We start from the raw sequence: 15,872 nt of genomic DNA on the forward strand, positions 1-15,872 counted from the left end.
TCTCTCTCTCTCTCTGTGTGACTATCATAAATAAATAAAAATTTTTTAAAAAAAGGCTCCATAGTCCCTGCCTTTGCCAACTCCCTCACCCCAGCTCCCCTACCCCCACACACGCATATACTAATCATATGTGCACTGAACACATGCAAGTAGAAAAGACCGTCGCTTAGGTCATAAAACTCAGAAGAACTAAGGAACTCTACATCCAGCACTGTAGGGTACTGGGCAGAGTCCATGGCGGTGCCGAGGACTCCCCTCCTGTGGGGAACCATCCTTCCACAGATACAGGGAAGGGGGAGCCCATTTGGACCACACAGCTGTGCCTTCTTTTCAGAGGGGACACTGAAGACAAAGGACAGGCCTGGCCCAGAGGCCTGCCGGGCTGTGTTCTCCTCCGGAATTTGCACTGCAAGGATGAATGAGTTCTCTTCTTTCAGAAGGTATAGAAAGGGCCCCCAAAGGCCACAGGTAGGCTACTTGCAAAGTAAACTCAGGAGGAAGCAAAAGCTATGGTTAGGCAAGGACAGCGGGCCACTGAGTGAGCACGAAGAATGGAGCAGAGGGGCAGCCAGTGAGACAAGTGGAGGACGTTAGGTCCTGGTGGTACGCTAGTGCTAGCCACGTAGGTCTTTCCCATTAACCATTTTGGGGGCGCATTGGTGGCACAAGTCCGTTAAGCTTCTGTCCAACCCAACTTCTGCTAAGGCCATGATCTCAGGGTCGTGGCAAGGAGCCCCACGTTGGGGCTCAAATAATTAAATCTTTAGAAAAACAAACACACACACAAACCATTGTTCCTCTGGAAGAGCTAAGAGTCAATTGCTTACAACCAAAAGATAAAATGCCCATTATCAGCCACCTCTGTGTGTTTAACCAAAATCCCATTTTATTTTGTTTTTAATGTGGTTCTGTGACAAATAATGAAGAGTTTTACTTTTAAAAAATAAGTTTCAGGCAGCCCGGGTGGCTCAGCAGTTCAGTGCCGCCTTCAGCCCAGGGCGTGACCCTGGAGACCCAGGATCGAGTTCCACGTGGGGCTCCCTGCGAAGAGCCTGTTTCTCCCTCTGCCTGTGTCTCTGCCTCTCTTTCTATGTACACACTCATGAATAAATAAAATCTTAAAAAAAAAAAAAAAGATAAGTTTCAGTTGAGAAGAAAAATACTATTTACACACCAAGGTTCAAATCATGAGAAAAACTTAAATCCCATGAGGACAAACACATTAAACGTCCACTGAAGTCCCCGTTACAAGAGCGGTCTAGCACTGGGCATGGGATTTACTTCCATGACTTCCTTCTACATACAGTACAAGGTGTGAACCCCTACCCTGAGCCCAGTGGTTCATCTCCCCATCTCTCTCCCACTTCTCAGGCCCGTTCTAAGATTCCTCTCTGAGCATGCAGCAGTTTGGCCTCAACTGACCCAACCGTGGATATTTCAGTCCACTGGTGGGGGACCAAGGACTGCCTGGTGAGAAATTGTAACTTCTGGATCCCTCCTGATTCTAACATGCAACCTTCTGATCAAAGAAGCTCCGAAGTAAAAGGTCACAACTAAAATAAGATGATGGGTAGAAAAGGCAGAAAGGAAGCAATAACCTGCAGCTGGTCACTGAGGATACTCCCCAGAGGCGAGAGAACAGTCAAGTTTGTGAAAGGAGCAGCCTATCACTAGCGTCCTCTCTGCTGTCACCTACACGAAGAGGTGCGAGGCATGTGGGTTTCTGGGAGGCACAAACTATAAAGTTAGCAGGAAAAACAAAGATCCATCATATACTTCACTAGCCTTCATAATGTTCCCTGCCTACTTTTTTTTCATCTATTAAAAAGGCAAGATAGACAAATACCACTGGAGAACTTGTAGAGGAAATTAACCTCCAGGCCTCAACAGGAAACCACAGGGAGGCCTATCTCTATTCCTCCAGTCTCTCCAGCAGAGGACTATTATTTCCCTGACCAGACAGTGCACTAGAGCAAAAGTTCGGGACAAATCAGCTGTCAAATCACAACCAGTGACTGCAAAACCCAGATTTAGAAAGCAAAAAATAATCTGAGAATTAGCTTTAGCGGTAATCCACCAGGAGTGTCCTCACTGAAACCAGGCATCACTACTAGCCCTTGTGAAAAGGGAGGTTCTAGATGTAGTTTTTTTCTAAGATGAGCAAATTGAGCAAGGGTAAGCCCCAAGCGACTCTTCCACGGAGGGCTTCTGGTCAGGAGAGTATCACTGCTCAACAGAGGGTCAAGTGTCCAGTCTCTCTTAAAAAAAAAGTGTCCAATCTCTTACCAAAGTAAAACCTATTCAAAATAGGGTGGAAATAAATTACCATGTCCAGTATATTTTTAAAAAAGAAATCTGCAAAAGCTTCTTAGCTGAGCTAGTACTAGAGATTCATAAAGGCAATTTCTTATTCCTTAAGACAACAAGGACAGAAGGAATCAATTTGCTCAATCAGATGTTCCAAGGCAGAGGACTGTAGGAAGATACTCTGCGGCGCAGGCAGCAAATGCATCCCAGACAAGTGCAGAGAGGCCTTCCTCCTGATCCAGAGAGAATCCAACACTGAATCTCTCAGTGAAGAGCCTCATGACAGTTTTGTAGGCACACAAAGGCCTAGTCCAATTAAACACTGAGGACACTGCAATGAACAGGGCCACATTGGAAAATGCTACAGTATACACATTTTTCATTTTTTGTAAAAAAAAATAATTATATGTACATCTTTTTTAAATAAGGAAATTTACTGTCTGCTGGCACTAATTATAGGCATTCTTTCACTATTTTAGTATCATCCAAGAGTTGATTACTCAAAATTTCTAAAAAAAAAAAAAAATGGCTTCCATTAAAGAATCTAACTTCTCACTTTTTTTTTTTTTTTAAAGATTTATTTACTTATTTATTCATGATAGACATAGAGAGAGAAAGAGGCAGAGACACAGGAGGAGGGAGAAACAGGCTCCATGCCGGGAGCCCGACGCAGGACTCGATCCCAGGACCCCAGGATCACGCCCTGGGCCAAAGGCAGGCGCTAAACCACTGAGCCACCCAGGGATCCCCAACTTCTCACTTTTAAAATCTGATTGCTGACCAACATATTTTTTGAAGCTGGTTTATTTATATTTTGCCTTTCCTTGATCCTGTAACACTTAATTGCAAAATGCTTGTTGTCTCACAGTTTCTTAATAATCTTTTAAAATAAGAGGGTTTCTTTCCTGTTTTAAAGGAGAGTCAGGGGGTCACTCTGCAAGCTAAGAATGGCTTCACATTGTTTTTTAATATTTTGTTTATTCATTAGAGAGAGAGAGAGAGAGAGAGAGAGAGAGAGGCAGAAACAGGGAGAAGCAGGCTCCTCACAGGGAGCCCAATGCACTCAATCCCCAGACCTGGGATCACGCCCTGAGCCAAAGGCAGATGCTAAATCGCTGAGCCACTCAGGCATCCTGGTCTTCACAATTTAAAGGGCTGTTTTTAAAAATATGCAACAGAGACTGCGTGTGGCCTACAAAGCCTAACTATGAGGTGACCTTTTACTGAAATCATCTGCCAACTCTTGAACCAGACGGACAACAGCATGTTCAACACAAAGAAATATTCCTTGCTCTACTTATTTTGAAACAGAGCTTCTAAGACCAAGCCAGGCAATATATCGTTTCCCCCCATCTGATGACAGACCTGGCCAGGAGAACACCCTAAGGCTGACTGACCTCTGTTTAGTCTTCTCTAAGGCTTCAATTTCACCACCTGTAGGATTCAGAATTCCTTTTTTTTTTTTTTTTTAATTTTTATTTATTTATGATAGCCACAGAGAGAGACAGAGAGGCAGAGACACAGGCAGAGGGAGAAGCAGGCTCCATGCACCGGGAGCCCGACGTGGGATTCAATCCTGGGTCTCCAGGATCGCGCCCTGGGCCAAAGGCAGGTGCCAAACCACTGCGCCACCCAGGGATCCCAGGATTCAGAATTCCTAAATTTAGATGTAGAATCCCACATTATAGTTAGCCAGGATTCATGTCATCCTGGGCTCTGCTCACTTGCCCCGTGCCCAGCATTAATTCACACTTTGGGAAGCATCTTCATGAAAACGCACCAGTGCTAGGTACCAACCACATGGTGAGTGCCAGGTGAGGGACTGTACAAACCTCGGAAGCAGGTGGTATCCAACATGGGAGAGGGCAAGACCCAGATACAACATATCCTGTGGCAGGGGCAGGAGTCCACTGAAGCACAGGCACTAAGGTACCTGGGCCCCCAGTGTAGGCATTTATACAGGAATTTCGTAACAGACATGTAAACCACCTGAGACTTCAGGCTCAATAGCACAGTGCTGGGAAATGGGTTTCAAGTCTATTCCTTCAGTATACTCCAGTACATTCCATATATATACGTACTGAAAAGAGGACAGTCTCATAACATGGCTCCTTTCCTGGACAGTGAAGTCAACTTGGATTCTTTGGCATTTGGCCACATTCAGTGGGCCTCACTAAGCACATGAACTAGCTACGAGTAAAGATGCCCTGCCCTCTGCTCCTGCCAGCCTAGGTGGTTGTCATGGGTGCTGACTGTCCTGGCACCATCAAGTGCAGGGCTGGGCTGCCTGCCAGACGAGAACAATGGTCAGGACTTTGAGACTTTTTAAATTAGAAGTTCATTTCTGCGTGTCAGGAATTCTTGACGGAAGTTTTGGTTATCAAAAACTGTCCTCAGAATTTAAACAACTGTACATCTCCACCCAAATCTGGGACTGACCCACGATGCCAAGATGCCTAGGGAAACCAGATGAGTCACTGCCTAAGGAATTGGCAGAGGTGGTGGTTAACTGTTGTATATAAATGTGAAAGCTGGAAAGCAGGGAGACATCTGTGTTCAGGGGCTGAAAAAAAGCTGGGGCCTACATCCACATCAAGTAAATATTTCCACTGCTTAGAGTCCCTGAAATGCAGCGCACAGTTGCTCTGGCCAACATTCCTCCCCAGAAAAGCCTTGGTCTACAACAAACCTATTTATCTGAACTTTTCATTATAACTTTGTGTCTAAGAGCTCATACCCAGTTACCCAACAACAATCATGGTAATTTTCCGTCTGCTTAGATCTCTAGCTGCCTCCTCCTAGCCTCCCGGGTGTCTATGCAGCAGGCTTCCCATGAAGCCCTTCATCTTCTGTACATTAGTTTCCTATTTTACAAAACAACCCTCAGTAAAAGTTTATATGTGACTAAATATACAGGTATTTTGAGAAGGGTCAAAGGAGCAAAGATGCGCAGTAAACTGCAGGATATAGAAGATAATGCATCTGAGAATATTCTTCACAATTAAAAAGAGTTGATAAAAGTTCTGTCATCACCTGACCTCCTTCAAAATAACTGGACTAGGGTTCAGATCAAGCAGCCTGTCAGCAAAGCGAGGAACCGATTAACAAGAGACCACAGAGAGCAGACCTCAATGGCCTCCCTAGGCCCCTAGCTCCCCAACTATAACGGGGCAGCCACCCCTCTTCTCCTGCTTCATGAGGGTTATCAGAAAGAGCCAACAATTAAAGTGGTATAAATGCAAATCAGCATCACCAACCTCAGCTTCTTAAGTCCCTGTCCTGAAGGATTTACAGATACCGACACTCAGGCGAGGGGCTGGCCGAGCACAGGAGCTGCCCTGGCGAGTCTGGCTGTGGGCATGTAGAACATGTCCAAACACCAAAAAGCTGTCCATGTAGTCACAGACTTGTGCTTTGGGAAGATTTCTCAGGATACTAATGGTTCTAACATTCATCTCCCCCTGTCCCCATGCCCTATTTAAAAAGAAAAATACACAGTGGCTCCCTTTAGAAAGAATGCTTTTTCTAATAAGATAAATGAACAGAGGACATTGGAATAGTATTTCTCGATACTCCCTTCAAATAACTCACATTCCCCGTGGCACTTTTTCAGAAACATTTGGGTGTGTATTTTAAAAAGGAAGCCCTAAATTCTGCTAAACTGATACCCTGTTGCTTCCTCTAAAAATTAAATTAACCTAAGACAAAAGACAACATTTCCAGAAATGCTGAAAAAGCCAAAAATTAGCTCTACTCTAATGGTTTTGAAATTGTGGGTTTGAATTTTGTAAAGCACACTCATCTATAATTTTTACATTCTTTTAACTTTCCAAATTTGGTTTTTCCAATGAAAGCAGGATTCTGGTAAAAATTAATTTTAAAAATGTGTCTGAATAAGACCAAATTAACTCTCAGCAATCTACTCTTAATATCATATACCATGGGCTAATAATGTAAGCATTAAATACTCGATAGCACTTAATGTAACCAAGGAAGGGAGAGAAAAAAAGAGGAAAAGAGCAAGTTTATACAAAACACAACTATATAGAAAACCACTCATAAGGAAAATTAAGACAAAAATTATAGCTGATCATTAAGGGTAGAGATCTTCTCCCCTTCTCTTCTTTTCCAACAAATTTTGTAATTTTATAAAGACATGCAGAGATAGAAGGAGAGTTATAAAAAGTAAGTCAATTGAACTGACCTTTAAAGACTCCTGTATATGCCCTGAAGCCTGGTCTTCCCTAAGGTTCTCTGGATAAACAAACACTCCTGTCTAGAGATGCAAAATATGGATGCAAATATATTCTAACTCTTCACTGTCAACTTTGTATACCGCAAGTGTCACCTGCCAGTGCTGCTCTCTGGGTTAGTAATGAGAAGTGGCCCTGCAAACTGGAGAGAGGATAAGCTTCTGAAGCAGCCCCTGGCTCTCCCAAAAGCTGAAACCTTTCTAGTCCCATGAAAAGCAGTCAATGAAGTATTTCAAGGAGTGAAGGAAAATAAAACTTACTCAAAAAGAAGCAACAAGAGCTGCCTTCACATCCACGAATCAAAACTTCACTCCTAAACCCAGCAGCCCCCCGGAGGAAAAGGGGCCCTTGGCGCATCTAAGGTGAGGGTGAGCTCACCACACAGCAGCATCCACCTTGGTCTGGTACTTGAGATCAGGGACTTGCAGTGATTACACAGAAGCTGTTGCTATGTTCCAGAAAATACATCCCCCCAAAGTTAAGAGCACACACCAATGGACTCTTAGCACCAGGTTTGCACACTTGATGATTAGGTTCCGACCATAGGCAGGAAAAGACCTACTTTCCAGGGGAAGATACCCCCCACCCTCTCCTGAAGGTCCTCTATTCGTCAACTGCTAAACAGGTGTGCCCGTCTGCTCCCTCCACACGAAGGAAAGAAATACTTGTCAACAGTGGGAACTGGCCCTGGCTGGAGCGCAGGTATCCTTTCTGCGACCTGAACCTCAGCTGGCAGGGACGCTGGAGGGGGTCACACCGCAGTGGGCGCGTCACCATCACCACGGGGAAACAGATGCAGAGTACTTACCGCCACGAACAGCATGCAGTACATGGAGAACGATGAGTGGCCCGAGTAAAAAGACAATCTGGAAGAGAAAAAGACAAAGGTCAATTTTCTTTCCTAGAGGCCGACGATAGCCTTGACGGCCTCAGTCGTACTGGCCTCAGTCGTACTGCCGCGGTGCATCCACCTCTGCCCCTCACCCTCAGAAACTAGCAGAGCGGGGAACGAGGGCAGGACAGACATTAGAGAGTCTTGGGGGAGGAAGGGTCCTTTTACAGAGCCTTCCGGCAGGGAACAAAGCTGAGACACACATATTTGAAGTAATGCTTGACAAGCCACAACTAGTATGCAAATGCTCTGACATCATTACACATAAACTTATGTGACCATGATTTACGTTTTCTTTCTACCTGCAGGGCCTGCCCCTGAGTACTAGTAATACCTCCTTTGGAACACTCAGAAGTTAATTACATTTTCAAAAATAAAGTAAGTTCTAAAAAACCAGAAGTGGTATCTTAGCATTTTAAGCAGGCACACATTTTGCCTTAGATTTCCTGCCAGATTCAAATGTTTTTGTTTAACATTTATTTTAAAACTGTGCACTGATGAGTCCTCTCTTTTCAGTATTACATTCTATAAACATGTGAGTCTCATCTTCCCACCCAAAATGACAGAATGCTTGCAAAACGTAATTTTATGGCACTGTTTGGAATAGGGAGAAAGCTCTCTAACATCCATGATCTAACTTCTGCTTACACAGTGCCGGCCACTGGAGCAGAAAAGGCAGGCACATCTGATACAGTAAAGTAACTCCATGCAAAAAGATGCATCAAAGAATCAGAATGCTTCTCCTGAAAGCTTTCCCTGCATACGAATAAGAACAAAACTCAGAAGGACAGGCTTCTAAGTATATTACTTATTATACCCTGCTTGATTCAAAAATAATTTGGTTGCCTGGATTTAGAGAAGTGAAATTAAAACACAGATCAGAAAGTCATCTGTGTACGTTTGGCAACTGAGGATAGGTGGGAGTAGAGATTTCTTAAGCATGTGTCGATGATGACCTAGCAAGAATTATGATAGTCTTTTTCATAATCAGATACATCTCTAAGAAAATGAATATTCTCACTTGTAGTACCAAGTAGGAATTATGTAATTAAACCTGCTAATTGCTGCGGATTTAATCTATGTAAAACATGAAGAAAAATAAATTACTTTTAGCCTCACCAACTGTTTGGCTGTAGAGAAAAGATCAATACAAATCCTTACTTTAAATCAGATAATTAGAGCAGAATTCTATACATTTTATGTTTCAATAAGTTATACTGAAGAGCCTACAAATAAATAAAAGCCAATTTCAAGGACTGTCAAAGCCCATTAAGCCAACATGACCACGATCAAAGAAATGTTCTCAAAGCCAAGCAAGTTCAAAGTTTCACTAAGACTTCATCTTCAGAGTATTCATTGTACACTGTGCCACAAAATTATAAATTCCAAAGCTATGTAATAGTTTTAAATAGTTCTGATTTAGTCACAGGGTGATTTCATTAGTTGAAAACAAAATGGTTTCAGTTTTTTATTCCAAATACATAAATATTTGGTAGAGAATCAAACAATAACCTCTGACTTCAACAAACAAAGATTAAAATAAAGGGAACGCTCTATTTGACCCCAATCTCTAAGTCTTTACCCACAGTAAGTGATCAAACAAATCACAGCAATGTGGATTTTTACTATTAAAACAGAATAAAACACCCAAATATAAATTCAAGTTATTTTCATATTCCACAAACATCTTTTTTTTAAAGATTTTATTTATTTGAGAGTGAGAACACTGGAGCAGTGGGAGGGACAAAAGGAGAGGAAGAATCAGACTCCCCACTGAGCAGGGAGCCTGATGTGGGGCTCAATTCCAGGACCCTGGGATCATGACCTGAGCCAAAGGAAGACGCTTAACGGACCTGAGCCACCCAGGCGACCCCATACACATCTCTTTAATGGAATCTCTACGAGATACATTTCTTTATTACGTCTGAAACTCACAAATGAACAAAGAATTGTAGGAGTAGTTTGATAAAATCCAAAAAACCTTCACCTCCTGGCCGGCCCAGTAGGTGAAGCATGTAACTTGATCTAGGTGTTGTAAATTCAAACCATACGTTGGGTGTAGAGATTACTTAATTTTTTTTAAAAATAGTAATACTAAAAATCTAAAAATCCCAAAAGTAGTTGAAATGCAGATTGTTTTCATCATAGTAACCTTACTTAAGTATTTACGACTTTGGCCCTGGCCTCAGAATGCCAGGTCATTCTTAGATTCAGCCCAATCCTAGACTACTATTTCACTTCAGGAGAGCCCTTCTAAGGAATGTAGATAAACAATTTGTGCCAACTTTTCATCAAAGCTTAGGAAAGTCTTTTCAGAGAGAAAATTTACAGAGAATATATTCTGGAATGCAGCTATTTCACTAATTCAGGCATGGTCTATTACACTGAGCAAGTATGTGAGTCTTGACAATGTAACTTTCTGTGGATGACATTCTACTCCAAATGGCAAATTTAAGATTTTTTTTTTCCTTATATTTGTCAGCCAAGACATCCCTTTCTCCTGGGAGAGCTTATTAAACTTGGCCTGAACCCCGATGTCCTAGCTTTCTACAGTTTACAGCCATCCACCCCTCATAGTGTCCATGCGTTCCCACTCTTCAATCCATCATTCTTCCTTCTCAGTTATCCAACATCTACATAAATGTTGAGGCTTATCAACTGCAACAGCCAAAATCCAACCTTTATCAGTCATTAGAAGCAAGCAACTCACATAATTTATAGTGTTTAACTTTTTAAATGGCATTTATTAAGTATTTTAGGACTCATGGGAAGGTTAAATCACAACCTCCTAAAAATCTCACTGCTTGTCCTCTGACTTCTTTTCCTCATCCCCACACCCCAGAGTTAAAAGGCACAAAACAGTTATCCCTTTCACTGTTTTAGTTTGAAATCTCTAGTTTGCATTCATTCTTGAGGGATGGTTTTCCAGAATATAGAATTGTAGGTTAATCTTTTTTCTCATCACTTTGAGGGCATCGATAGACTATCTCTGGCTTCTACTTTTGCTATTCAGATAGAAGCTGTCTGTCTGCCATTCACCTGTCCTTTCTCTGTAATTACCCTCCCCCCACCACCACCACCACCACGGTCTTCAGTATCCTCCAGTCTCACAATCATGTATCTAGTAGGAATGTCTCTTTATCTGATTTCATATTCACTGGCTTCTCATGTATATACTACACCAATTTTGGACACGTCTCAGCCATCATACCTTTGTTAATATCCTCCATCACACTCTTTTTGTAAGATTCAGGTTCAACGTGTTTGACATTTTCATCCTATTCCTAATTTTAACTTTGTACTCTCATCTTTGTCTTCCATTTTAGCCCTCACTTTCGCTAATGTTTTATCAGTCTATTTTTTATATAAATTACTATGTATGTATCATTTATAAATCTCTTTGGTTCTTTTTCAAATCTATGGTCAATTTTGATTCTATTCATCCTATATTATATTCTCAGTCTCTGATTTATTTCCACAGAGTAGACATATTTATTATATATTCTATATGATAATTCTACTATCTGCAACCTTTGAGAGCTTATGTAGTTTGTCGTATATCCTGACCCTCACTGAGGGTAACTTGTTTCTATGTATATTCATTCATATGAGAATATGAACTCACGTCTTTAGGATTCTATCTGTGGGGAATCTTAGAGGCCTTGGTTTAAAAAGAGTTCTTCCAAAGATTTGTGTTCTCTCCCACTGGGTTCACTAGCAATCCACTTTAAATTCTTTTCTTTTTAAAGTCACACACCACACACACACTGATTCTGGCACCAGAACAAGGTTACTGTGGTCCTGCAGTTATGAATTCTTTCTGACAGTCCCCCAGCCTGGGAAGATGTTGCCCTCTGAGAATCTTTAAATTATCCCTGAGTACCCCCCTCTGTCTACCCTGCACTGGCCTCAGTCTTTATCTCTTGGGCCCCATGGTCAGAGCCCATCCAAACTGAGGCTCCAGGCTACCAAGAATTGGCACATACTTTCAGGTACACATCAGATCTACAGCATTAACAAAGCCCAACATCAGGGGACCCCTGGGTGGCTCAGCAGTTGGGCACCTGCCTTCGGCTCAGGGTGTGATCCCAGGTCTAAGATCGAGTCCCACACTGGGCTCCCTGCAGGGAACCTACTTCTCCCTTTGCCTGTGTCTCTGCCTCTCTCTGTGTGTGTGTCTCTCATGAATGAATAAATAAAATCTTTAATAAAAAAAAAAATCCCAACATCAGGAAAATTCCCTTACTTTTTCATCAGCTTGGCTATTCATTAAAAAGACTTACTTATATGTGTTTACATATATTTTTAAATATGTAATAACATGTGCATATGTGTGTGTATAACGTATTACCTAGCACATGTAACTCTGTCAATAAGTATTTCTAATCCTCATATTGCCAGAAATAGGGGCAGGCATTTTTAAAATAAGAATTAGGACTAGGAGTGCCTGGGTGGCTCAGTGTCTTATCTGCCTTCACCTCAGGTCATGAGCCCAGGGCTCTGGGATCAAGCCCTGCATTGGGCTCCATGCTCTGGAGGGAGTCTGCTTCTTCCTCTCTCTCCCCCCACCCCTGGCTCATGCTGACGCTCTCTCTCAAATAAATAAAACCTTAAAAAAAAAAAAAAAGAATTAGGACTAATAAAATGTTATCTCAAATCAACTGCTTTACTAGGAGGCATATAGTGTGGCAAAAAGAGTTTTTCATCTGCGGTCAATGCTCACAAATGTTTTTAATTATTAGTCTTCTACTAGTTCACTGGATATGCCACAGTTGGCTCTGGGGAACTTCTTTTCCCTAAACATCATCCTGAAATTCATTCCTAAAGTGTTTTAAGGCAGAAAGGTTGTCAGAAGACTTAACGCTTCCAAACTACTGAGCACTTTCCATGCATAGGTATTTAATCCACAATACTTCCATTCTTCAAAAAATCCCCATAGTGGGGGCTGTCAATCCTATTTTACATAGAAAGACCCTGAACTTCCCACAGGTTCACCCACTGGCTCAAATGTCACATCGCTTTGAGGATCAAATCCAGGTCCTCCCAGCTCTTTCCCACTGGGCCATGATCCCCATTCCTGTGCGTGGCCAGCAGACCCAGCGGCAACACGCACCCTGCCATCTCCCAGGGGCTGCAGGGAGCAGCCGTCAGAAAGCACAGGAGTCATGGCACATACGGGGCAACATGTGTGAAGTTAATATGCGAAGAATTTAGATAATCTGTAGAAAAGCAAATGTCAATGTATAAACAATTATTTTAAGAGAATACTAATTTGTCCTTTGGGCACCCTAAAGGCTAAATAAAAGGAAGTCAAACTGCAACATGAAGCATTTTCTCCAAATGTTATTTCCTGATCATAAAGTTTACACAACAGCAAACTAACTTGAAGGACATGGTAAAATTCCCTTCTGTGGTGACCTTTAAACACAGAATGACCCTGTGAGAAAGTTAAAATGTGTCCCAAACAAATGCCCATAGGAAAAATTTCCCAAGTATTAATCCTACTTGTAGGACTTTAACAACCAATAGCTGTGCAAAATGCTCAGGCAATGAGCTATCAGGCTAATATCTTTCAAAATGTCACATCTGGGGACATCCAGGTGGCTCGGTGGTTGAGCGTCTGCCTTTGGCTCAGGGCATGATCCTGGAGTCCAGGGATCGAGTTCCACATCAGGCACCCCCCCAAGAAAGCCTGCTTCCCCCCCTGCCTATGTCTCTGTCTCTTTCTCATGTCTCTCATGAATAAATAAATAAAATCCTTAAAAAAAAAAAAAAAAGTCACATCTAAGATACAAGGGGAGTCAAGTAGGCAGTCATTGGGGAAAACGGGTACTTCCACAATGCCCTGATATGAGTGCATACTTTCCAAAGGAGGATTTGGCAATATCTATCTATATGTAAAACCCACCATATTTTCTGACCCAGTAATTCCACTTGAAGACCCCCCCCATCCTAGAGAAACACACACAAGCACAAAGATGTTTGCTGCAACACAGCTAGCAGTTATGAAATTGCTAAAATGAACAGCTAGAATGAATTAGATTTAACTATGTGAACTGACAAAAAAATCATATCCAGGACATATTTTTAAATATGTCATTTATTTAAACCACAGAAACTGTACAACTTCACATTTAATGTAAAAGACATAGAAAAACTGAAAATATAAAAAATGATACTGAAATTACCTGATATGCCTGCTACAAATTTCCTAAAAACTTCTCCACTAAACACACGCACACACACAAACTCCAAACTTCTCTTTCTGAACAACAGTTGCCTTGAGAGTTGCTCTGCTGCCACTACTCAACACACATGCACAGTTCACTGCCTATATTCAGGCACTCAAGCCCTGGAAGTTTGTTCTTACATCTCTCAGTGAAATGTTTTGAAATTCATGTGTATTTTTAAATATCCTAAGTCATGTTTCCACAAAAATATATACACATAATTTCATACCACTGAAATTCAGTATATTAACTATGGTTATTACAAGTATCTGAGCCAATAAACATGTGATTTTGATACATGTGTTTGGAGGCAGGAGATTTTTTTAAAAGATCAGATTTCTAGAAATGTCTATCTAAATACCCAAGAACCACAGGGTATCTCTCCCCCCCAAAGGTTACAGAGATAAAGATGAGGGTGATAAATGGCAAAAATATATAAGATGGTCCCAATCAAAATTAAGCAAAATACAGCAAAAATAATATAAATTCATCTCATTTGCTTGAACCAGCCAGAGACTGATATAGTATTTCACTTGCGGCAAAAACCCTGTCATATAATCCATAAATTATTTTTTACAATGATTTTTACTATATTTCCACTTAAAGCTACACTGCATTTATGTGGCGTCAATTTTAACCAAGACATGTCACTTTCATATATGAAGTGGTAACTGAAATAAAACAGATCTGAGAATCCTATTTTTATTAATATTAATGCATCAGCATCAAATACCACTTCACAGCCACCAATATCAGTGACTCATATACTAAACAATCTAATATCTATAGATACCGTATCATGAAACTTAGAGGAAAAAAACACGGAGGATGGTAGAAAATAGAAAAAGGCGGGGGAGGGGGGATAATTGCTTTGTGTACAGCATATTTAAACTCTTGATTACATAAACCAGTTAATGATTAAAAACTAATGATCATGTGTCTTCTGTTTACAAGAGACTCATATGAAAAGCAGGAATCTAAAAAGGAGAAGTTGTTGAGAACTCAGATAAAGGAAAGTAAAACTGGGTGTGCCTTGAAAATCAGATGACTGCGGCATAAACAGTGCTACACACTAAGGAGGGAAACTCTGTGTCTCTGACAGATGAGCAGAGGTCAGATAGTGACAAAGGTTACTGGCAGAAGGTAAAACAGACCTAAGTTCACTAACCAGGGAAGAGAGGTCACAAGTTTCCTACAGCATGAGGGAAAAATTGATTACTTGCTACAGAAGGACTCCAAATCACCAATGTGGCATTATCTAAGAGTTAAAAGGGAAACAAAGGGCAAATGGTAGATTACACAAGGAACATAACTCCGGGGCATTCCTATGCCAGCATCTAATAACACCCATACCTTCTACTGCCCCCCAGTCCCCTTTTTATTTATTTTTAAGATTTTTTTATGAGAGATACACAGAGAGAGGCAGACAACAGGCAGAGGGAGAAGCAGGCTCCATGCAGGGAACCCAATGTGGGACTTGATCCTGGGACCCACAGCCTGAGCTGAAGGCAGATGCTCAACCACTGAGCCACCGAGGCATCCCCCAGCCCCCTTTTAAAATAAGGAATAAGGAAAACTACCTTGCTAAAAGGTAGAAGATACCAGAGTGAGACAGAAGGAAGATAAAGTTCTAAATCCCTTTCTAAGGTGTTTTTTAAGGGGCAGGTGTTTTTAAGGGGTTTGCCTCTTATGCTAGCATAGAGGCAAAACTGTAAGACCTCTACTTTCAGCCCTCTTCCAAGGAGACAACATGAAGGCCAAGAAATCCTATTAAATTTGGCCAGTACACTCCACTTCCCACCCTGATGCAGATCATGAAACCACCACTAACTCTTTACTACTGGGATCAAGAGGATGAGGCTCAAGACCTCAGTACAAGTGTCTTTACGATTATACCCATACAAAAGCGAAGTGGACATCACCAGTGGCAATAAAAAAGGCAAAAGCCCACGCATATATAAAATTATTAGAGCCCAACAGGAAGCTGGCCAAGCAGGTCTCTCTTGGTTCCTTTTAGATTCGAGCAGATGACATCACGAGAGCTCGAGTTCCCAAAGGACTAGCAAGAGTGCCACAGTACTTCACCTAGACAGCCTTCCTACCCAACTGACAAAAGCACTAGAGTCATTTCCTCTAGTATCTCAAATCCTTCTGCTTTAAAAGAAAGAAAGCTTAAATCATAAAATATTT

The 15,872-nt window shown here is 41.6% G+C and overlaps 1 protein-coding gene across 6 annotated transcripts in view; it reads right to left on the bottom strand.

Moving 5' to 3' along the window:
- The window catches only part of PLPP1 (phospholipid phosphatase 1), a 95,139-nt gene that overhangs the window by 4,805 nt on the left and 74,462 nt on the right, over nt 1–15,872 (bottom strand). For all 6 annotated transcript variants that reach the window (XM_077897816.1, XM_077897821.1, XM_077897817.1 and 3 more), the window contains one exon: nt 7,369–7,426. In XM_077897816.1, coding sequence (XP_077753942.1) covers nt 7,369–7,426 — 58 coding nt within the window. The remainder of the gene's footprint in view (nt 1–7,368; nt 7,427–15,872) is intronic.

The sequence above is a fragment of the Canis aureus genome, chromosome 5 (genome assembly GCF_053574225.1).
Source record: "Canis aureus isolate CA01 chromosome 5, VMU_Caureus_v.1.0, whole genome shotgun sequence".
NCBI classification, from domain to species: Eukaryota; Metazoa; Chordata; class Mammalia; order Carnivora; family Canidae; genus Canis; species Canis aureus.